The following is a 25756-nucleotide window of genomic DNA, read 5'->3' as shown; positions in this document are numbered from 1 at the left end:
GGAAATGGAAAGAAAGCTTCTTATGGATCACCACACTTCAGGTATTATCTGCAAGCAAATCCAGTAACAAATAAGTCAAATACCTGTAGTTAATTCTGACAGGTTCAAAAGGATGTTAGAATACTGTAACTGCTATTAGATGCTGAATAATTGAGCCCCCCCCCCATTTCACAGTTTTTCAGTCAATAAAAATCAAAAAACAGGTATTTACCCCTTTAGAAGCAAAAAGGGATTTTAAAGGCCACAGTTTGTATCTCATTGCTAGCAAATTTTTATAGTATGGATTTTAGTTTGGACCCTCCCCCCCCCCAAAAAAAGGAAGTCATTAATTGCAATAAATTAGCACAACAGAAAACTTAACCATGTAGGTTCAGACTATAGCCACTTATTTGCCCGTAATGGTATTACAGTTTTCTCTCCAGTTTTGTAAGTGGAGTGTTCAGGCATTTGTTGCTGACAGTTTAAATGTTCAGGGTGGCTTGTCACGTTGATCTTTATACTGTGGATAAAATAACCTGCAAAATTCAAGCATGGGGATGCTATAAAGCAGGCTCCCTCAAACTTGGCCCTCCAGATGTTTTTGGCCTACAACTCCCATGATCCCTTGCTAGCAGGACCAGTGGTCAAGGATGATGAGAATTGTAGTGTCAAAACATCTGGAGGGCTGAGTTTGAGGAAGCCTACTATAAAGCTACTGAAGAAGAATGGTGCAGGGTTTTTTCTTTAGTTATGCAAATGCATGCACTCTGGTTGTGAGTTTCTGATTAGTGTCTAACTGTGACCATGCAGGTTTCCTCAACTTTGATTGGCCACAAAAAAATAGTTGTACTCCAATACTTCTTCCCCCTGCCACACAGGACATTTTCAAGCAGTTTTGCAGCAACAAGTGCCATTCCTTGGCTTTTCTTAAATAGGAAGGCCCTGTAATTAATGTTTTCTATCTAAATCAAAAAGGAAGATGCTTCAATAGTACATAAAATATAAATATAATAGTTGGGATGGATAAATCCTTAAGTCTGGAATATATAAAGAGTTACTAATGAGGAATAGTATGGAGAAGAGAGCAGGGGATAGGTAAAAATAAGGTAAAGGTAAAGGACCCCAGACGGTTAAGTCTAGTCAAAGGTGACTATGGGGTTGCAGTGCTCATCTCGCTTTCAGGCCGAGGGAGCTGGCGTTTGTCCACAGACAGCTTTCCGGATCATGTGGCCAGCATGACTAAACCTCTTCTGGTGCAATGGAACACTGTGACGGAAACCAGAGCTCCAATAGTACATAAAATATAACTATACCATATTGGGAGGACAACATCCTTAAGTCTGGAACGTATAAAGAGTTACTAATGAGGAATAGGATGGAGAAGTGAGCAGGGGATAAGGAGATATAAAAGTTAAAGGTGCAAAAAGGTCTTTGGTTTTTCTTTTAAACAGTGGTAATATCCAATTGGTGCCTTTGCACTCATGGAACAGCTTTTGTTGCAGCAGACCCTTCCACTGATGGAAGTGGAGGAGAGGCATTTTTTGCCCAAAACACTATCCCACTATCAATATTTGCAAAAGATAAAATTGCCAATCTTAGCTGCTTTTGTATATAGAATAGAAAAGAGTGTCATTGTGTCTTTGCAGCAGGCAATTATTATTATCAGATGTGAAGGAAATAGGCAGCTATCCTATCTTTAAAAGACATCTGAAGGCAGCCCTGTTTAGGGAAGTTTTTAATATTTAATGCTGTACTGTTTTTAACATTTGATTGGGAGTCGCCCAGAGTGGCTGGGGAGACTCAGTCAGATGGGCGGGGTATAAATAAATAAATTTATTATTATTATTATTATTATTATTATTATTATTATTATTATTATTATTATCTGCCCTTCACCCAGAGCAGGTTACAAAATTAAAACAGCCCTGAGAAAGATTTTTAAAAAGGAGGGAAGTAATGGAGAGTCCTTAACCATTAGCCAAGCTGCTCACTTTTGAAAAGTCTTGGGAACATTCTAGCTGACACTAAAAGCTAGACAAGAATGAAACCTAATTCTACTGCTATCATCTACGAGGCCCTACCTTGGGCTGCCAGAGATCTAAACACTGCAATAGATGGCACCTGAAACTAGAAGAATAAGATGATGAATAGGAAAATGAAGTCATTTATATATCACATTGCAATTGGCAACACTGTACATACTTTATCTCACTAATTATTATCTACCTGTTTTGAAGCATTTCTGAGGTAGTAATATGCTTATTAAAATTGAATGCCTATCCTGGCAAATAGGTGGTGAATGCCTACTTTTGTGGCAGGATTTTAATAAGGGTCTCCTGAGACCCTCAAGACCTCCTCTAGCACCTCACTGTGATTATTGCTGGAAAACTATTAAAGTGACTGTGCCAATGTTTTGCTGCATTATGAACATGTCAAGTTATGCCAGTTCCTATTAAATTGTGCAGAGAATTAAATTTGCAGCTGGAAAACTGTGACAATGTACTTCACTGGTTTATTTTTGAGGCTGAAGTTGGGATTTTGAACTTTAAAATATTGGTATTTTATATTAGAACTATGCAGTAAAGCTCTGATCCTGCAAGTGCTGGGTTTGTGTAATTCACATTGTTGTGTCTTCAGATGCAGAAACCTTCCCCTAAATAACTTCACACTTGACTCAAATTGTTGGTTTGGTTTTTGGCAGAATTTAGGCCACTACTTTATTGATTACAGAAAGTGACTGGTTGCATAGGCTCTGGTTCGACTAGCTCCCTGCCATGCAGGTAGCGCTGACCCAGGACACCAGCATAGGTCAGCCAAGGGTGAACACCTGGATAAGCGGAAAGCCGGGAACAGGCTATCTCTGCCATCCAAATGTTCCCCTGGACTCAGGCACGGGCACAACTGCCTCTCAGGGGTTGACCAAACCATCGAGTCCCTGGATTCCTTTAACGGAATGCCCTTCACATAGGGATGGTGAGAGCATTCTCCCATCCCTATCACCTGAACCAGAGCCTATCCTCAACCTTACAAGTTGTGAAGATTTGCTACACGGCAGGTGAAACCCAAATGGCACCAGCCAATCAGCCAAGTGGGGAAAACTCCTGCCATGCCCCTGTCCCAACAACAGACGACACACGACGGCATAGCAAGATCAAGCGCAACAAGCCCTAAAGGTAGGGAGAGGTGGGCAGGTTTTCTGAATGCATGTGCCCAAAGAGGAAGCTCTGTTCACGTGCATGAGCATAAATAGGTCTCTCGAACCGTTTGGACTGCATCCCATTGGCCAGATTGTACCCAACTTCGAGGGACATACCAATCGGGTGTTGTGGCTTAATAATTGTACCCACCCACAACACAGGGTGTTGGTTGTCCAGGTCTCAACACAATACATGCCCTCTTTAAGAGAGAATCCATGCCCTCTTTAAGAGAGACATTGCTTTCTATCTACACATGTCTTGAAGGCACAGAGCTCCAGTGGGTGCTGAATATGTGATTTATGTAAAAGAACTTATTCTTTCCTTCTGTGAATCTCATTCAGTTAAGAGCTTTTAGAAAAACTCATGTACATAATGCATTATGGAACATTTCTTTTTAAGTATTTTGAAAGAAAAAATGTGCTTGTTCTATAGTTACAGTGTGCAATAAATTGAACAGGAGTTATTTATGGGCTATTCATATGCAGTGATATCCAGTAATTGGCCTAATACATTCAGTTTGAAAGCATGGCAGAAGTACCCTACCTTTTAACAAAAAAGTTATTTGTAAGGGTATTCTGTGTTCTGTATTCTCTCATGTGAAAGTACAATGCCTAGCATACTAAATTAATGTTAAATACTAGTAGTGTTATCTTAGACAGGGGCAACAGCCTAGCAAAACTTTATCAAAACTTAATTGGTCTCAGTGTCTTCTAAAGTGTACCACAGAGATTTAATTAATAATAATAATAATAATAATAATACATACATACAATTCTTCTACTGAGAGGACCCACAAGAGTGTGGGACCCACATAACTAATCAAATTGCAAATAAAACACATTTCTAATAGCAATTAACATAGTACATAATGCACCTATAGTAAACCCCACTTAACTCAAGAGAACTTACTTATGGTAACCATGTATAGAATATAATAACAGTCTACTGGATCAGGCAAAAGGCCCATGGCATCTTATTCTCACAGTGGCCAACCCAGTGCCTATGGGGTTGCACTGTAATGCTTACATTAAAATAGAAACCTTACTGCAGCAAAGGTAAAATATGTCACACATTAAGGCTGGCAACAAGCCCATTTAAATAAAGGTATGTTCAATTTATTGTTAAGGAGACACAAAGCTGGCTAATTTAAACTGGGAGAAAGCTCTGGAATCATTACCACAGAAAAGGACTTGCCTTTTGTGCTCATTGGTCAAATCTCCTGAGAAGGCATCAAGAGCATGGCCTCTGAAATTGAACTTAATTCCCACGTAGGTCTAATGTGCATGGGGAATTCAAAGACTGGAATCATCAACTGAGTCCAGAAGTTTATAGTAAGCCAACTGGTTTGACATAACATCCTTGACAACTGACTTTGCTGGCTGGGGCTGATGGTAACTGGAGTTCAACTACACCTGGATGTTTGCTACCCCAAGTTTTCTATAAAAAGAGGTGCCGGAACTCACCGTGAATCCCTCCCTTGTTCTCTTATAATGGCAATGAGAGATGCTGGAATTGAGTGAGTTCTGGCTAGGGGGGGAAAGCCCTAACATAACGTAATGTTGTGACATCGTTTACTGCTTAGAATTACCCTTCCTTCTTTTTTTTTTTTTGTGTTTCTGTTTACCTTACTCTGATCAAGGTTTCAAAATTCCATTTGTCAATTTAATCCCACCCCACCCAAAAATATCTCAGTTCAGAAACCTGCTCTTCATTTCAAATATGACACGGGTGCCGTTTGGCTTGAAGTAAGTGCAAAGGAAAAAGAGGTCAGGAAAACATAAAACAGCATGAGGTTTACTATTCATAACTTCCAGTCTGGCATATCCTTTTCAGATTACATGTCTGCGATGGTAATCAGTTGGCATGGAACCATTTATTCCAGAATGCCAATTTCTAAACTGTCTTGTCTTGTGAAACATTTGTTGATAGATAGGGCTTTAAGTCCCCAAGATTGGGTTGGGTTTCCTAGTTCACAGAAAAATGGGTTTAGAAGAAAGATTAGCAGATGAAAGGAAAATGTCTGAAGTACTTTTAATTCAAGCATAGCATTTGGAATTATAAAGAAGACGAAAGCTCACCAGAGAAAGAAGTCGAAAGTGACTTGACTGATAGCAATTGTGAGCCAGCCATGCAAATAATTCCGCAGTGATTCTGTGTATGAAACTATTTAGCAACATCACCTTCCAGCATATAAAATGCACCCCAAGGAGGAAGAAACAGACGAACTAGGAAAAATGGAAAGTATTTTTTTATTACTATATTAATGTGTGAATTTGAAATTGCTGAAGCTTATATTATGCTGTCCTAATAATTACAACTGAGCTTCTTTTCCTCACATGACTTGTCTGTATTCCTTCTTTAAGATTGTCCCCCACATTATAAGATTTGCAGGGCATGGAAATGTATACTGCATTACACCACACATCTTCCTATAGATCATTTGAAAAAGCAACTCCCCATAGGAAGGAATGATTGGAATATTATTAAGATAAAGACTGCAATCCAGAAGGGATATACATCATCTTCATGAACTTGAATGTTTATAAATGCAGTATTGTCATAAAATGTACAAATTCCTCAGTGTCCATACCACAAAGAGGAATAACTAGTCATTAGAGATTTGGAGAAAACATTTTGCCACCTTATGGATCTAGTGCAGCTGGAGCTGGTAGGGCTACAGTGGTGAATTGTTCTTTTCTATATTTGATCCTACAGTGACCCAACTACTCAGAAAGTAAGCCCCACTGAGTTCTGAGGGATTTACTCTCATGAAGGTGTGCATAGGATCGGAGCCTAAATAAAGCAGCTCTTACCACCTCACCTCCTGTTTACCTGAAAGGAATTTTCTTTTGCCTGTCAAGCATATGCCTTTTAATTTAATTTTAAAGCTGGGCTATATGTAGGCCTGTAGTCATCAAATCAGTGATCCGTTTTCACTTTTGTAACAAGTGGGAACCCCCATTTCTCTTACAGTATATAACCAATAACAGCTCACACCTACAACCAAATTTGGAGCAACTCTAGTCAATGTACTCCAGTTCTCCTCCCCTTTGTTTCACTGCAGACTGAGGAATTTGCCTCCAGAAGGTGATGGTATGAAAGCAGTTCCAATACTGCCTCTTTACTCCACAGTGCAAACTAACATGTTAGCACATATGAAGAGTCAAGCTGGATCAGACCAAAGGCCTGTCTGGTCCAATATTCTGTTTCCACAGTGACCAGCAAGATGCCTGTGGGAAGCCCAGTCAGGAAGTAAGAGAAAAAGCACTCTTCCACTCATGTTCCCAACAACTAGTATTCATATTGCCTCTGATACCTGGAGGTAACATATAGCTATCTTGCAATTAATAGAGCTGCCATCTATTTAAAGTAAGGAAAAATAACAGATGAGAACAATAAAAGAACCCTGCTATATCAGACTAAAGAATTATCTATTCCAACATCCTCTTCTCACAATGACCAACCACATGACTATGGGAAGCCCACTATCAGGACACGAGTTCATAGCATTCTCCCTGATAGCTAGCCATCCTACGGGGACAGTAACATAGGTTAGTTGCATATCCAGGGCTTTTTTTCAGCCAGAACTCAGTTCTGGCAGCTCTCAGGTAGATGCCATTGCCATTCTAATAGAACTAGGGAGGTTTTCATGGTGAGTTCTGGCACCTCTTCTTCCAGAAAAATAGCCTTGTGCATATCTGTCTGTATAATATTTCAGGGCATACTTCCTCCTTTCCATTTTTGTAGTGGTACAACCAGATTTCATCCTAACAGGCCCCATGCATCATTAATGACAACATCTTTCCCATCGCGTTTTGGTATCAAAGAGACAGAAAGTTGTTACATTCAATATTTCCCCCCTATGACTTAATTGTTTCCATTTGAAACAGCAGGAAGAATTTAGGTAGGAACGATGCAATTGCTTTGTCTGGAACTTGGCCAGATCCCTAACCAAGACCAATCAAACTCCCACTAAAGCAATTCACTGTCTTTCCATTTACTTTAATGGCACTTGGGCGTTGCTGGCGAAAAGGTTCTGTGGCTTCTTTAATGACCGCATGCTCTTCAGGACATTGGTTTTATGTCTCACGCAGAGGGCAATATTCCCTGATGGCCATTTGTGAACCCCCCACCTTCTAACCCATCACAGCTCTGTTAAATGAGCAGTTTGCTAGTGTAATGTAACAACTGTTTCTCCCACGCTGTGCAGGCACTCTTTCAATTCATTGCTTGGGTTGTTTTGGGGTTCTTTTATGCCTAAGGTTCTTCTGGCTTAGGCATGCCTTCCAACATTATCCAGATTTTTTTAAAAAAAAATACATTTCTGTGCATGAGTATCTAATAAGGCCCAGGAGAAGCAGGTCCTGGGGTGCAGCCTTCAGCAGTCCTTGAATTACACTGAACTAAAAGTATTATATTGAACTTCGCTAGCAAATATCAGATGGCAGGGGATGGATGAGAGGGACAAAGCCTCGATGCAGACTTTGGGGAGAAAATATTGTCCTTTTCTGGTGGCCTGGTTTACTGGGGAAAGTGGGGGTGGGGAAACACCTTCTTTCTTCCCTACAGATGGTCCTGTTGCCACTGCAAATAACAGCGGCAATCGTATTGCATTATTTCAGGGGCACTGTGGATGGGAAATGCCCCCTGAGCACCATTCTAGCATAGCATATGCTCCTGGAACAGTGCCACATTGTGTTGTGATGTCATTTCAAAAGGACTATTGTGAAGTGCAATGGTGTCCACAGTGTCAACGGAAGGAGCTGCATTGCTGCTTGCAGTGACAGTGAAATTGTACCGGAGAAAGACTCTGTTGCTGTCACTTTTCCCAGTAAGCCCCCTACTCCAATTACTGAAAAAGTGAAAGCAACCTTAATTTGTATTAACAAGAGGCATACTGCCCTGATCATGAGAAGTAGTGAATCCTGTTCAGGAACTCAAAGAACACAATGAGGAAAAAAGTGTGTAGAGGACAAAGGCCATGTGTGCATGCTGCCACCATCTGCATTCCTGTTTGGGTCCATGTGCTGGACCTGCCCTCAACAGTCCTGTTCCACCCCTGACTTTCCCAAATTACATGGGAAGGTCTGAAGGGGGCATGTATGCTGAATAAGCTTAGAAGCTACCCCACAGTTGGGAACTTGGCATTATCCAGGCTTCTGGTTGTGGAGAATATTCTAAGTACTCTCAAGCCCCCTCAATGCAGGAATGGCCAGAGGTGCAGCAGGTGGAGCTAGGAATGTTGGGAGGCAGTTCCAGCATGTACACCCCCATGCCCCCTACACACTTTATGTCTTCACCTAAGCAAGGCTAATGTTCTATTCTATGCTGTACTGGTCAGCCTGCATCTGGAGTATTGGGTCGAGTTATAGCTGCCTCGTTTTATGCAGGTAGTTGGTGATAGTGGTGCTGTTGCAACTCACCTTGGGACAGGTTGTGATGAATGAGTCATGGATCCGTCCCAGCAGCTGAAGATCAGTGCTCCATATGCTCAGAGTTTGTTTGTTTTTAGTTGGTCTTCACTGGGTTCCCCTCCTAAATTCTTTATCATCTTTGATAAAGAATTTTATTTATGTATTTATTTAGATTTATATACCACCCTTCATCAGAACGGTTCACAGAATTTCCAGCTAATTAACATGAAGGTTTCCAACTCATCAAGATGGTTTTTGAAATGTACTGATGAGCAGAGCAGTGCTTTAAGTTTGGAGAGTTCACCATGATGCTCTTGTTGACACAAAACCTAACATAGCATTAGCTTTTAAAGCCATATCACATTATTGACTCAGGTTTCTTATCTAGTATAACATCTTAATCTTTTCCCAGAAGGGCTATTGCTCAGCTAGTTTTTATCCATCTTCTGCTGGAGCATTTGTTTTTGTTTTTACTGAGTAAACTTCACTACATTAGTCCTCCTTGAATTTCATTAACCCCATTTGAAGATTACAGATAGGTAGCCGTGTTGGTCTGCCATAGTCAAAACAAAAAAAATTCCTTCCAGTAGCACCTTAAAGACCAACTAAGTTAGTTCTTGGTATGAGCTTTCGTGTGCATGCACACAAAAGCTCATACCAAGAACTAACTTAGTTGGTCTTTAAGGTGCTACTGGAAGGAATTTTTTTTGTTCCCATTTGAAGAGTTTGCAGCTTTGTCAGAATCCATCTGTGTAAAACTTCCCTTCTTTTCTCCACCCACCAGGCAAATTCACTCTAAGACCATAAAAGAAGGTGAGATTCTTGGCCCCAGGGTTCAGAATCCAGTTCTACAGTCCTGAATACATGAAGGCACACTCTGATAGTATTCCTCCCATTTCTCTAGGGTCTATACAATGAGCCTTGCCTAGCAGCTCATTTTGAAAGCAGGTGTTGAAGACTTAAGTAGTGACTTCTCTTATGAGTATTTTTGAATCCAGCAGCAGAAATGAAAGTAAATTTACCAATCCTGTGTGATCAACAGATGTAAAATTTAAATTAAATTAAATTTTAAAAGAATTAAATAGCTGATAAGACTAGTAGGCATAAGCATAATTACTCTTGGAACAAAAAAAAACCCCAGGACATTAGTTTTTCTGGCAAACACACTGACATTAACTAAAGAAGCAGCTGCACAGTTTCTTATGCACTAATAGAAACTTTGTTAGAGATAATCAACAATTCTTTGAAACCTGTAGCATCAACAGTAATGAGCAATTAATTCTGAATCACTTCAGAACCCAGAATGTTGACCACAGGAGAAATAGACTGAGCAGCAGAAAAATGGAGTTTATGAAGCATGAAGAAATAAAAACGAGACGAACATAACTTTCAAGAGAAAGTGAACATAAGGGGAAAATAGCAATCAATAAAATCTGAAGCTAGCAGAAACTGTCTTGGAAAATAAATATCCTTCCAGAAACGTAGATAAGTGCTAATTTATTTAAGAAGAATACTTATTATTCAGAGCCTTTGCCTCCTACTTTAAACTAAAGGCAACTGTGTTATGAAACAATAACAAGATCCAAACTTTGCACGTATCTTTTGACATCTAGGAGGGGATCTATTAAAGTACTGGTGTGGCATCAGTACAAAATAGTGATGTTTTTGTTTTTCACCAGTGACATTTCCACATGATCATGTGTTACTTATTTATTTTTTTAAAAAAGGTCTTCAGTGTAGTCATAAATACGGTGGTACCTCGGGTTACATACGCTTCAGGTTACAGACTCCGCTAACCCAGAAATATTACCTCAACTTTGCTTCAGGATGAGAACAGAAATTGCACGCCGGTGGCACAGCGGCAGCAGGAAGCCCTATTAGCTAAAGTGGTGCTTCAGGTTAAGAACAATTTCAGGTTAAGAATAGACATCCAGAACGAATTAAGTTCTTAACCGAAGGTACCACTGTAATTTGTCTTTCCAGGATCATCATTGCACTGAGATTTGTACATGAACAGAAGACATGAGCCAAACCATTAACACATGCACACTATGGTAGCATATTCATCTGTGATGTCACCCTTATGTCCTTAATGCTGATGCTATTTTCTGTTTCTGTCATTATGATGGGGAAAATACTTGACAGTACTTTTTTTAAAAAAAGCTGTCAGTAGTAACACTGAAGGCATGGTAAAGCAGTAAATAGCTTCATAACCATATGACCTGTATGGTGGTCCCATACCTCTTAATTTGTGAGTAAAAACGTTTTAAGGCAACGAGGAACTGCTGGTGAGATTTTGAAGCTCCTTGGATAGTTTTAATTTGTGGGTAGTTTGAATAGTTAATTGAAGTTCTTCTTTTTTAAAAATGATGTTAAATGTTCAGCTCCAAAACCATCCTTAATCTAATGTCCTTTGTGTCATATACAAACAATACAGTTTTGCTTGATCTTGATCACAAGTAATTTTAATTAATTCAATCCTGTTACAGTAAAGCACATGGGTATTGCCATATCTGTAGAACTTTTAATTACTCAGATTACTTCACACAGTTTCTCTCTCCTTTAAGCTCACAATGAACTTCCATATTAGATTTAATATTTATACCCCACTTTTCTAAAAAATAAAATTAAATTCAGAGCTGCTTACGAAACAAAAATACAATAGACAACAATATAAAATACTGAATGTATTACAAAATACAAATGCAATATAAGGTATACAATTTACATATTTGATACAAAATAAAATTGCACAAGCACAAGGTATCTGACTGGTGATTTGCAACTGAGACTTTGGCATCAAAACAAAAAGTCTAGCAATTTTATCTTGGTTCCCTCCCACACCCTGTCTCTTTTAAAAGAACATTTATATATGCCTTTGATCACTTCAAAAGGCCTCATGTGGTGCTGTTCACAGATATGTCTTTATTTCTATCTTGGAACGTATTGGTCTCTTTTCCACCCAAAGATTCCCAAAGTACCTTATATAGATCTCTGCTAAATGACTGTGTATGTATATATATATATATATATATATATATATATATATATATATTTATATATATATATATATTTAAATGAATCAGAAAATTTATGCATGTGTATGCAGCTCATTGTGGACAAAGATTTCTGGATCTGGTTGTTTGTGAGTTTTAGTATTGCTTCATGTCCCTGCTTAGCTATGAAGTTGACCCAAGGATCTAATTGGACAAATTTCTCTATTAGCCTAGCCTGCTTTACAGGATTCCTGTGAAAAGAAATTGATTTCTCAGTACATTGAAGAACACTATAAAAGTCAACAGTGGCAGATAGAAGAGGCATTTTATATGTTCAAAATGTTTTCCCTCAGTTTACCACTTCATAAGTGATCTGTATACAATGTAAAATTAATCCATACTGGGATTATTAAAGATCAGGCTTTACTCAACTGTTTTATCTATCTTTTTAATTTAACCAATAACTAGCACAGATTTAACAAACTAGTGAAATTCAACTATGAATCTTTTGGGAGATCACTGGAAAAGGAAGAAGGTTTGCAAACCAATATTAATTCTTCACAGCTTTTTTAAAAAGTGCATCGACTGCTGTCTGATGTTTTTTGCTCAAAGCAAGATCCAGGGTTGCTTTGTAATGCTGTGGGGAAAATAAGGTCTTTGCAGAAATAGCAATATGATAATCTGACAGGACTCAAGAGATAGATGGTGTCTAGTGTTCTCTCTCCCCTGAACATTGGTGTTGTTCTTGTTGTTTTCAATAGATATTAAGCAGTTGCCAGTATCTCATCTTGTCACATACTTGTTAAGCCTTGTGGATTTGGGGGGTATTAAATGCTAATTATTTTTATCACACCTTTTCAAGGTTTAAGTTAGCATATAAATATAATAAAAATCAGTAAAATACAGCAACACTGCCCACAAAGAAGCAAGCAATTACATTCAAATGTGAACAAAGGGAGGTGCTGGCTTGTTTTTTGTAGTTTGCTACAAACATTTGGCTACCTCTTCATTAGAATGTGCTATTTCAATGTAGTTTGGGGCAAAAGTATTCCCCTGAATGCAGTTATATGGCCTTTGCAGCTAATCCATAGAGATCACCAATACGAAACAGATGGTGCTGAAGGAAAACACTGGAAATGGACCTTGTCAGATTTTGTTGCTGTGATAGACTGTCCCAGAGTGCAGAAGCAAACATTATGTTCCTATCCTTCAATACTAAATGAGTCTGGACAAGAAACTATTTCCTCTTATGAACAAAATCTGACAGATTCAGCTACTGGTGATGCCGAAATTATCCCGTGAATCCATCGGTACTCACTTGCTGAAATACAGAAGTAGGAAATAGTGTCTACTTGTGTTGGTGAAAAGTTAAATGGTATGTTCTCTAAGAGCTATTTAACACGAATTGTGCTTTAGCACTGACTGTCAAGTGACCCTATATATCTGTGATGGGCTGTTTAGGCAGAACTGGGGGTTTTATTTTTATTTTTGAATCCCTTCAAAAAGTCAATAAGTTTCTGGAACATTCTCTCTCCTCCTTTCTCTGTCTTCCTGCCATTAGTAAGATTAGTAAATATATCTACATTTGCATGCATCATAAATCAAAACAAAGTACAATGTAATTCTCAAAACTTTACGTTTCCATGACAGTATTTCATCCATGAATAAGCATTATTGATATTCTTGTATCCCACTATCCAACACTCTATCCCACTATCTTGTATCCCACTATCCAACACTCAGCTGAAGTTCCAAATGTCTCGTTAGCTAAGAGAATATAATATGATTAGGATTGTAGTCATGCTAAGTCATACTGCAGAAAACCAATAAATACTAATATTGTATCTACCCTTACAGTAATTAATTAATAAACCACGTTCATGTTAGATAAATCTAAATGTTTTACAGTGGCATTAGTGTATAGTGCCCCAGATAATTCATAAATTCTTAGCCATCTTTCAAAGCACAGTGTTACCTTGGGTTAAGTACTTAATTCGTTCTGAAGGTGCATTCTTAACCTGAAACTGTTCTTAACTTGAAGCACTACTTTAGCTAATGGGGCCTCCTGCTGCTGCTGCTGCGCCGCTGGAGCACAATTTCTGTTCTCATCCTGAAGCAAAGTTCTTAACCCAAGGTACTATTTCTGGGTTAGTGGAGTCTGTAACCTGAAGCATATGTAACCCGAGGTACCACTGTAGTCAGAGGTGTAATTAGCATTGCAGAGTTGAAAGACTTGTCATTTCCACTGACTCGGTTTAACCCATTGTTTGCAGTTTGTTTCTATATGTTGGTTAAGAGAGTGGATTTTTATAAATTAATTTTATTTCAGCTACTGAGCCATTTGAGATTATGCTCATTGGCTGGAGAATGTACAAGGTTCAGGTGATATATGCACATTTCTTAAGGCCTGATGGAGGGTATTTATATTGATCTGGACAGGTTATCTGTGCATTTGTGATGAAGCCTGATGAACATGCACAGTGACCAGTAGTAATGCAGATTGACCACTAACCTTACATTACCCGAGAGAGAGAGAGAGAGAGAGAGAGAGAGAGAGAGAGAGAGAGACGAGATTGATCTCCAGTGTCAACCAGTTCTGAACTACTCTTGACAAAGTGTTATGGCTGTATTTCAAATAATTTCAAGAAGGACAAGCAAATATCTTTTGGAGGTACTAGATATTGTTATACAGTAGTTTGTGGGGTAGCAAAAATCATAGATGTGCAATAATAATAGAAACAGGTGCCACGTTCTCCTTTGAAATATAGAATGGGAACACAAAAAATGCATTTTTTAGCAGTCATGATCAGGTTCAGCAGTCATGATCACAGTTCAGTGCCAGTTAGGTCCAGCTGGTGCCAGTTGCCTAACCTTGGATGTCCCCAAGGCACTTACTGTTTTGTCTTGATAGAGAAGAATGTGTTCGTGATGCAGAGGCTATGATGTGAGCACAAATCAAGCAGCCTTTATCTGCTGCCAATACAAAAGTGACTTATGCTGTTGCCCCATGTGTGATGATCACCCCAACTCTGTCACTGAAATCTCCCAGCAGGAATAGGTGTTCGCAGGCTGGGACCATCCTGAAATTCTGGTCTAGTTGTGCGTAGAACTGGTCCTTGGTCTGTATGTCAGAGCACATATTGGGAGTGTAGGCACTCAATTTGTTAACCAGATGAAAGGTGGAGGGAACGCAAGCGTTCTGAGCCTTTGGTTGGCGGTTCTCTTGCAGACAGAAGAGAGTTCCTCACTGTTAAGCCTACACTATGAATATGTGGTTGCTCCGGATGCCCTCCTTGCTAGAAAAATGTGTAGTTCTTCTCTTGGAAGCTGCCATTCAAAATGAGTCTAGTCTCTTGTAAAGCAGCAATGAAAATGTTGACCATTTTCAGCTCATGGTCTATGATGGCCATCATCCATGAGTCATTGACCTGCCACCATAGACAAGTCAGGACACATGGTCCTGATGTTCCAGCCTCCTAGGGTTTGTTTCTCCTTTTGTTGTTCGGTCCACTTGCCAAGTGATACTCTGAGCTCCAAGCACCCATTGCAGCAGATGGACAGTGGCAGGTCAACACTTGATTGACTGGACACTGCCCAGCTTAAGGTGGGTGGTAGCTGAACAGTGAGACATTATTATCTCTTCCAAAGACAACACTTAGTGCTCATACCTTATGCCTATCAGGTTGAGCTTATAACTCATAACTGCTGTCTTTTTTTTGCTGTGCTAACAGCACCGAAGTGATGTCTGCAGGGCACAAGCCAGAGCAATGTTTGTGGACGTTCTGGGCTGCCCAGACGACACAACTCTGCTCTCTGGCTTACTAATGTGATCCAAAGAAAAAGAAAGCAATGCATTTGGCACCAGCTGTGCTGCAGGAATTGCTGGAAGGAGCCATACAAGAAGTCATCTGACCACCTTACGGACTCCACTCCAAATTAGTGTAGGGTTTACTCCTTAGCCCTTTTTTCTCCTGAAGATGTTCTGCAAGGCAGGGGAGGTTTAGGTTCAGAGTTTTCCTTCCACCAGATTATGTTGGTGTTCTCTTTTCTTGTGGTAAGACAAGCAGAATTTAATGGATTATTTGTGAAATAAAGCACTCAATTCCCTTTGTACAAATAAAATCAATTTTACGTAACACCAAAGAAATGCAGGAAGAAAAGGGAACAGCTTCACATCCTATCTCATTGATATTTATTACTTTTCTGCTATCCTTATGTAATTTGCATTTTTCTAAAAACTAAATAAAAGAAAAAAGCAGTGAGCAGTTGTTAGTCTATGAAAATTGGTTGTTGTGCTCTAAGGGTGATGCAACTTTGGATTTGATTAGATTCTATTAATGAGATCAAATGATGCTTTTGGTCTCGAGAAGCTAATGCAAACAAAATCTATTTATCACCTTGGCAGTGGTCCTGCAAGGAAGTTAATGACCATTACTGTGCTACTACCAAGCCAATCAGAAATCATGCTTTTTGTGCAGAAAAGCTGAAGCGAGCAATCAATCATCATCATCATCATCATCATAATGCTGTTAAATGGGAGTCTAGAAAGGAAAGGAAAGCAACTTGGCCATTAACTTCAAATGCACCCTGGAAATGGGTTTCTTTGTGTGCAGAGCACCCCTGGTATCATGGTTGCAGCCTAAGAGATCTTTGCAGCATGAAATAGCTGAAAACACCAGGCAAGGGAGACATTCATACTTAGGTGCTTTATTGTGTGTATAGGACAGGGATAGATGGACAGATAGATTAGATAGTTATAGAGATATAATTTATTTCCCCAAAGAATAATAGAACACATTTCTTACATCAGACGTCTAGGTTTTGTGCAGACCAGGACTCATCTAATAGAATTTTCCCCTTGTCTCAGTTGCGTAAGTATTTCATAGCTTCCATTTTCGATCCATAGACATACTCAAATCAAAACCTCACTTATAACTCATTCTTTGCTGTAAAGCTTACAAAAGCACTCAACAATAGCAAGGCAATTTAGGAAGTTGCATTGTTCAACACCAGGCATCAAAGTCTTTTGTCATTCTTCTGCTTTGTCAACCTAGTGACCTTCATTCTTCATAGTGATCTGGATTGTAGGATGAGTGAAACCATACTGGATACTGTATAGCTTTTGTTGTTGTTCTTACAAATAATATGCATCAAATTACTTGTTGTGATTGCAACTTTGTATTATTTATTTGGTATATTTGCATCCCACTATTCCATCAAATTCTGATTCTCAAAGTGCAATCCCAATCCTCTTTTCATACTGTTTCCTAGAAGAGGCTAAGGTGTCTATATGAAGCCATTAGGTGTAGTCATTTAAACATTTGGGGTGGGGTCACATGTGATAATAATCTTAAACCAGCAGTTCTTGGAAATTTCATTTTAAAAAGGAACTGCTTCTAGTTCAAGATCATCCAAAAAAGAACTAGTTCCAGTTCCAGTTTGTCCCTTGAGAAAACTACCTACTTCCATTCAAGTTCATCCAGTTCATGTTTAACAGTTCATTAAAAGTTCATAAAAAGTTCATCCTTGGTAAACAATAAACAGCAATTCACATGGTACAAACTGCTGTGCTGAAGTATATGGTTCAAAAGTACATCATGGGCCACAGACAGACAGAATGAAAGCAGATAAAGCTTTCGCCATCTTTGTATTTCCATAATAGAAAATGTTTTCTTTGTTTCATTTGTGCCAACCACACAATGTGCCATTCACTTTGTTCCTGTGCCTATTATTTCTCAGTGCAAACTGCTCCTTTTGGAAGATACCGAATGTCTTTAGCAGGGAAGATACAGGAAATATCTAACATTCCTTCTTTCTGATTGTGTGATTAAGTGATTAATCATCCTTTGTGACACCAGCACCTCCATATCTGCTTAACAAGCCAAAGAACATTATCTCCTTCACTTTCTCGCCTTCTTTATAGAAGTTGGCTTAATAAGACTCCAGGTCTCCTATGGAGTGTGCGCGCATGATGAAACATGAAGATGAACTACAGCCATTCAGAGTTCTACCTCAAAGTGAACTTAATTCACCCATCAATTTTGGGACCCACTTTCAGGTGTAGTTCAGAGATATTTTTTTTACTAGTTCGGCTGAACTAGTTCATTCCAAGCACTGGAAACAAACCATCTGTGCCATAATATTTTGCTAGTGGTACACATAGAGATGAACTGGCACACATCTGGCTCCTAAGTGATTTGATGCAACACCAACAGTTCCTCTCTCAGGAAAGAAAAGGTATGACAAAAATCAGTGTAGCTTTTCAACAATTTGGCTAGTCAAATATGATTATTGGAATCCAATTTGGGCAAACATGGCTTTTGGCTTTTAATAATGAGGTCAGCAGGTATGGTTTGTAGTCCTTTAATGTATTCTGGGCTGCTGTGCATTTGAGCTGAAGTTAGTTCATCTGCTGGCGTTTGGAGCTTAGATTAATTCAGAGCTGATATTGCTGTGTAATGTGGAACAAATCATGTAGGCAGTAGCAATTGCAGCTGGCTAAGCCCACACGATTGGTACATTTTTATGTCAGACAGCTTTCTGCCTAAGAAAGATATGCTGTCATAAGTTTCATAGCATTAATCTCTTACCAAGCAACTTCCAATTTCTCTTCTTTGTATGAGACATTCTTATAGAATTATGCATGCATTTCTCAACACCAGGGAAGAGATTTCAAATGCATATAACACCCACATGCTTATGGGGAATTAAATTCATTGATCTTGGCAGGACTTACTATTAAATCAGCATGATTGGAGTAACTTTACGGTCTAGTTCTGTACATATTTTTCCAATTATGTCAATGCATCTTCTGTCTACATGATGCAGCAACTTACTTATCGCAAAAGTTATATGTGAAAGCATACTGTGGGCAACTGTGTTCACCTCTGGTTATCCCAGTTCAAGAAGCATGTGGACAAATAAGTGGAAAGAAAGAATTCAAAGAACATCTATGAGGCTGATAAAAGAACTGAAAGGCAGTCCTCCGTGATGAGAAAATCAATTAGGTATAATAAGTGTATATTTTAAAACATTTTTGGTTGAATCCAGAGCAAGGTAGTCACACTTAGCAGAACAATCCTATGTATGTCTCCTTGGAGGCCACTTACCAAGAGGAGGGAGGGAGGGTTGGGGCTCAAGGAGCTCACCCCAAAGTCCCCTTGCGTTGGCTGTCCTCCTTTTGGTATGTGGCAGTGACCTGCAGTGGTGGGAAGCTGGGAGAGCAACATAGCCCCACCTGTTCAATAGGACTTTATTGAGTTTGATAGGATTTATTCACAGGTAAGCTTCAATTTCCACTGAGATGATTTCAGTGCTAGTCCTACTCAGAGTAGAACCATCAAAGTTAATGGACATAGAATCACAGAATTGTAGAGTTGGAAGGGAACCTTGTCGAACCCCCTGCAATGCAGGAATATGCAGTTGTCCCTTATGGGGATTGAACCTGCGACCTAGGCGTTATCAGCACCACACTCTCACAAACTGAGCTATCCAGGCTAGCATAAGTACATGACTAATTTAGGATTAATGTGTCTCCTTTGAGTAGGACTTAGTTGAATACAACTCCCTGTGACCAACTTCACTCCTCAGAGGCATTAATGAAACCCACCTCTGCCACTGCTGTTGTTTACAGGATACAATGAGACTGGCATATTTGGTGGCGTTTAGTAGCAATGGTGGTTTCCACAGAAGCTGGGAAACATTTGTTGTTGTTGTTTAGTCGTGTCCGACTCTTCGTGACCCCATGGACCAGAGCACGCCAGGCACTCCTGTCTTCCACTGCATTGGGAAACATTAGGTTTAAGCAAAAAACATGGGAAACATTAGGTTTAAGCAAAAAAATAATAATATGGTAAGCCTTCTTTGTCATATGGGCTCTTCCCAACTGTGAAAAACATCTGTGAAAAATATGTCAGCACACCTGACAGCCATAATCTGCATCTACACCAATTTATCCCTTATTTTTATTTATGACTCGTGATGGGAAGATGGGAAGAATTTATGACTCATGATGGGAAGGCGGAAAATGAGGCGGAATGGCTGGCACAGCAGTAAGTTAAACTGCAAACCAAGCCCCCTCCAAGCCGCCCGGTTGGGCGCTTACCTGTGGGCGTGGTGTGCCAGCCAGGTGAGTAGGGGAGAGGGCATAACGCCCCCTGCATGACGCAGAAATCGCGTCCCGCCCACAACACCTCCCCTCTTGGATGAGGAGAGGCCTTATCCCATTTCTTGTGTAGTATTACTGAAACAGCCATCTTGAATTCCCCAAAAATAGGAAAATGGAAGATGGACAGATAACTAGTGTTCCATAAAAGTCTTCTCTGTCATCAGATGATAGGATGGATGGATTCATCAAGAAACAGATAAATGAAAATAATTATACTGCATCAAGAACTAGATTTAATGTGATGCAAGCCTGAGCCCCAGAATTTCTTTTCAATTCTAGGATTCATTCAGCCTTAGGTTGTCTGAAGGTAAGACACAGCCAAAGTCTACAATCTTATAGGTATGATGTTTGAACAAGCCTGAATCCCAGGACCTCTCATCTTAGAAATTAGTGTGGGTGGCTGTACCATTTATTTTTTTTTTTGATACAGCTTCTTGTTATCATGGATTCATGCATTCAGTTCATCTTCACTTCATTACTTTAAGCAGTTAATTGTCGTACGTTTTCACTATCCGCTCCATTTTCTTTTTGTAATTCACTGGCACCACCTGTCAGGCTCTATTCACCCTTCCGTTTTGTGAAACATAATCGTAGAGACTTCTGTGTAAGTTGTTTGGCAGAATATATCGCAGATCTGATGGGCTGGGTACATCTCTGGAAGCAAACACGGCTGCTTTTCTTAAATCCTGTTTTACAAGATCTTAATGAAATTTTAATCGCCATATAGAAAAGGTTATTATAGTGATCACACCAAAGTTTAGTTATATAATTGACTTTTTCATCACAGGATCTTCACTGGTTTTGATTCTGATCCTTGCTGAAATCAAATGAATTTTTTCATCACGGTTGCTGTGAATGTTGTTTTGCGTTATAGCAGTGGCTGCCCGTATATCCATTTTGAATGGATAAACTGAATGCTTAGGATTTTCTGATTTATTGAAGTAGACTTGTGCACGTGCACAAGCACATGTGTGTGTTTAGCATTAAAACATGAAGAGCATCGGGAAGATATGAATGCTAACAACATAGATCTCTTTGAATTGGGTAATCATCGCCCTTGGCTAGTGTTCGCTGACGACTTTGACCTGCATCTGAGTCACTGTCAAGAAAAGGCAGCAGCAAGTGGAGAAATGTTGCTCATTATATCTGGCTGTGTTGAACACATGCACTTGTTTTCTGAAGCTCTGAATGAGACAAGTACCCAGCCAGCTCCTGCTGACTCGAAGCTAGCTTGATTTACCAGGTCATAATGCAAGGTGGGTTAAAGGGGTGATTTTAAAGCCAGCAATGAATAATTCCCTCAACACAGCAAGCATAGTTAGAAGCCCAGGGGACCTGGCAAACTATAGAAAAGCAATTGTTTATCCACAGCAGTCTCCTACTGGTTTGTGTAGATAATTCATATTTTTGTTATATAAACTTTATTTGCATGAGGTGAAGTATAAAAGAGAAGCATACGAAATCTGGAGTTCTTTTGTTTAGGAGATGCAATTGTTTTTTAGATATATTTTCTAAAGGCAGACTCTCTTTGCTTTGTTCCTTTTCTCTTAATCTTTTACTAACAGTGTGAAACTTTGTTCTGTGTCTTTGTGTGTGTTTTCTCTTCACAGTGCCACCTTGGGCCTTAATAGCCATAGCCATAGTTGCAATCCTATTAGTCCTTACCTGCTGTTTCTGTCTGTGTAAGAAATGCTTGTTCAAAAAGAAAAACAAGAAGAAGGGCAAGGAAAAGGGAGGAAAGAATGCAATTAACATGAAAGATGTAAAAGATTTAGGCAAGAACTTGAAAGATCAGGTAAAGTATATATCTTGTTCTTGAGCAATGTTTCATTTAAAACCTGAGTGAAAGTGTTTGAATATTAGACCATCAGTGGCCTGACAGCAGTATTGTGTATTGGAAAATGATTAGCACAGCCCTTGCTAACCTGGGGTCCCCCAAATGCCTTGGACCATCAGCCCTAATAGGAGTTGCACTCCAGAACATCTGGGGAACACTAGGTTGCTAAAGCCTGGGTTAGCATAATTCTCGTATCAAATAACAAGGAAATACTTTGAAGAATATTCCACTGGTTTTAGTGGAACATATTCTCTAGCAAATTCACATGAGCATGTAGCATTTATTGGAGTTTGAGGTCTTCAGGATACAGCCCAGAATCTTTTTTTCTCCAGTGCTGAACTCCTGAACATCTAAAATAGGATATTAATGAATGTGCATTGGTATTCCTCATTAAACAAGATTATTCTCCTACAGCCTAATCAAATGCATGTTGACTCAGAAGTAAGAGCCATTGAATTAAGTGGGGCTTAGTACCTAGTAAACATGCATTAGGATTACATTGATAGTTCTTGGCACTCTTAATGTCCACCTACAGTAAAGAGACAACTCTTGTATGGTCACAGCTATCCACCAAAGCACTTTGATACAATGAATGAGCTATTAATCTTTGGCAAGGGAATTCTTACCATCTTTACGAAATTACAATTCACAGAATCTTTGGGGTAAACCACTTCAATTTATTTCCAAAAGATAATATAAGGTGGGTTTGTATGTATTCCAAATGCCACAGGTTTAACAGGTGTATCTTATGGGTCTTAAAAGGAAAGAATCTTAACATGTGAAGCAACACTTACATTGCAGAATCTGTTTCAGGAGCGATGTTGATATCCTGGAATTTTAATCTTTCCTGCCATGCCTTTATTGGGACTGCCCTTTTCTTACACAGAATCAATTGCATAATGACAGAGCGGGTCTTCCAGATCACAGGGAGTGGTTTCTTCTCTCTTTTTTGATGCACTGAATTCTCTGAACTGGAATTCAATTGGTAAAAATTACTACTCACTCAAATTAGGATTACATACATTATCTGATGCAAAAAGAAGATGATATGTGTAGTAGCTTGCATCCAATATTGATATGTAGGATAAACAGATATCAAGGTGTTTTTGGGTAAAGGAGCTGCCCATAAGCAAGACTGTATAGGTTACGGATAAGTTCCACTCATGGTGGTCTCTGAAGTGGCTGGTTCTGCTTCTTAGAGAGGAAATATTATTCACAGCATATGCGGTGAGAAGATTCACTAGAGGGGTGGGGAAATGTAGACAATTCCATTCAAACCTTCTGTAGGTTGTCCTTCCCTTTATATTTGGGCTAGGACACTGAAGTAAGGAAAATTCCTGTTGTTAATTGGCAAGGAGAAGTGGCTTGGGTCTGCTCAAATCATTCTCTACAAAATATAACCTCTTCCAGAAAGTTAGCAAAAGGGTGTTCTGAGGGAGAGTTATGGTGGTGGGGAAATGAAAGAAGGGGGCTGGGGCAGGGCCAGGGCCATGGGAAGAGGAAGGGGAAAAATGGAATAGAAATTAAAGAAAGGGGGGTACCTCCTTGTCTACCCCGATATAGTATAATGCAATAATGCACTGTTTTCCAAGCCCCAGTGGTACTAGTCATCAGTGTGAAGCAGAATTTGGGAAAACTTAGAATGTGTTATACCAGATATTACCTAGAAAGGGGGAGAAAGTTACATTGGAAGGTGGCAATTCTATAACTCTTCTAGATTTAGTTCCTCCCTGACCCCTGCTGGCTAGATTGTGTTGCCGCCATTCAATATCTCACAGAATAACTGCAAAATTACCTTGGCATGGCACGGAATAAGTTAAAATTCTAGAATAACTTTAATCAGTAAGTTTCATTCCAAAAGCATGATTTAGCAGATATTTTAATTTCACTTCAGCAAAGGATTTTGTTTCTCATTTACATGCTAATTGTGATTTGCTCCTTCTTAATTGCTGAATTTACTATGGCAGTTGTGATCAAACCTTTCCACTTGAAGCCAGAAATAACTTGAAACTGCTCTACTATAAGATCCATAGAAAAGTCTCTTTATGCATTGATAATTATACTAATGGTAACAATCTGTCATTTCTTTGTAGGATAAATTGTGTGTGCATTTTGTTATCTTTTTTGTGAAATTTGTTCTGTATTATTATGTAATATTTTCCTTGTGATTCTATTATATATTAAGTGTTCTTCATTATATTTGTTCTGGCCTGGATAAATGACCAAAAAAGTGATAATAGCACTGTTAAAACTTTCAAATATATGAGTATGTTTTAGTATATTCATACAGAATTTGGTAGAAGCCTCTTCCACTGAAGTCAGAAGTCTAAAGTCTGTTTCTAATTCCTTGTTAAATGCAAGAAATAAATAAATCTTAGGGATTATGCACACTTACCTTTCCTCCACACTTCCCACAGTCCACACTTTAAAACTCTGTGTCCAAATGCTCTCCTCCCCCTTTCTTAAAGTTAAATAAGAAGAAATGGGGAATTCGCGTAAAACCCCAAATTGCTGTTTCTTGTGCTTCAGTTTTAAAGAGTGGGTTTTCGTGGGGAAAGCCCTGGGGCAAAAGAAAAAGCACTCAGACACAGAGCATTAAAGTGTGGACCTGTTCCTGCAAAGAGCAGGATAAAAGGTAAATCCTTAGAGGCTGAAGAAAACTGCTTTCCGTTATTTTACACAGTAAAATATCAGTAATTTAAAAGAGAGACTAAAAATTCGTTATGTAAAGTTGTTGAAGCAGCCTTCAACAACCTGGTACCTTCCAGATGTTTAGGACAACTCCCATGGCTGGGACTGTTGGAAGTTCTAGTCCCAAACATCCACCAGGATGGCAAAGGCTGAGGTATAGTGTTTAGAAGATATAATTATAGAATTGCCATAAATTTCAGGTATGTTCCCCGTCATACACCATCAAGTGGGGGAGAGGCATGGTTCCAGCTTTTACTTTAATAGAAGCTACGGTTCCACATTACACAATAAATTAAGTATAATATGAATTGAACTTGGGCTAAAATTACTTAATACAATGAAATCTGTGGTTCAACTCCAGTTAGCAAAGCAAACAGCAGTTTCCTGTGTTTCATAGTATTGCAGAACTCTGGTTTGTTCCAAAATGCAAGCAGGCATTTTCATTTTGTCCGGCATGTGAAGGAGAAAGAGAAGGAGGGTGGGCTGCACAAGCTCAATGCTCACTGCGGCTCATTGTTGCTCTTATAAACTAAAGTTTTCATTTCTAAACCATAATTCTGAACCAGGCTGCATAGTGTTATGCTTGCAGACACGTAAATTAATAACAACATGTTTTAGAAGTCCCGCATCTCCCAAGGTCTCATTAATAAACTCCATGGGCTGTATGTTTTCTACCATGTTCCCCACACACATATCCCACAAAGCTAATGGTGCACCTTTGGGTTGATACTAGAAACATTAACAGTTCAAGTTGTGGCAGGCTAAACCCTAAATGTAAGATATTTCAAATATTAGATGTGTTTGTTTTACTTTTTAAACAGAATTTAGTTATATTCACAAAGCTTGAATGCCTTCTGGAACACCAGAAACACCCATTTTAAAGTTACTAAATGTAACTTTTATGCTTTTTGAGAGCCAGTGTGGTGTAGTGGTTAAGAGCGGCAGTCGCATAATCTGGGGAACCGGGTTCGTGTCTCCGCTCCTCCACATGCAGCTGCTGGGTGACCTTGGGCCAGTCACACTTCTGTGAAGTCTCTCAGCCCCACTCACCTCACAGAGTGTTTGTTGTGGGGGAGGAAGGGAAAGGAGGTTGTTAGCCGCTTTGAGACTCCTGAAGGGGAGTGAAAGGCGGGATATCAAATCCAAACTCTTCTTCTTCTTCTTCTTCTTCTTCTTTTATGCACTTAGAAGGAGCTATTACACTTGCAGCATACACTGGTTCTGCAAGAGAATAACCAACAGCCATTTAATCCTGCTGTATTTAGTGCTGATTTTGTTGGGAATCAGCTGAGTAGTTTTTTTCAGCTCTTTCCAACTTTATGGACGTACCAGCACTTGCTCAGCACTTCTTATTGGGCAAGAGACAATTTGTCACATTATCCAAATTTCAAATCACTAGAATCATTATTCACAAATTGTTTTCCCCTTTTGTCTATATGCATAAGCTTTCATTGAAATTCTATACATGTTTAATT

General features: G+C 39.2%; 1 protein-coding gene across 4 annotated transcripts in view; it reads left to right on the top strand.

Annotated features, from left to right (window-relative positions):
• SYT1 (synaptotagmin 1) overlaps window positions 1-25756 on the top strand; it is a 326137-nt gene that overhangs the window by 208547 nt on the left and 91834 nt on the right. For all 4 annotated transcript variants that reach the window (XM_083699415.1, XM_083699412.1, XM_083699414.1 and 1 more), the window contains exon 4: window positions 21364-21548. In XM_083699415.1, coding sequence (XP_083555541.1) covers window positions 21364-21548 — 185 coding nt within the window. The remainder of the gene's footprint in view (window positions 1-21363; window positions 21549-25756) is intronic.

The sequence above is a fragment of the Podarcis gaigeae genome (genome assembly GCF_964106915.1).
Source record: "Podarcis gaigeae genome assembly, chromosome: 10".
Taxonomy (NCBI): domain Eukaryota; kingdom Metazoa; phylum Chordata; class Lepidosauria; order Squamata; family Lacertidae; genus Podarcis; species Podarcis gaigeae.
This window is presented reverse-complemented; position numbering and strand designations above follow the sequence as displayed.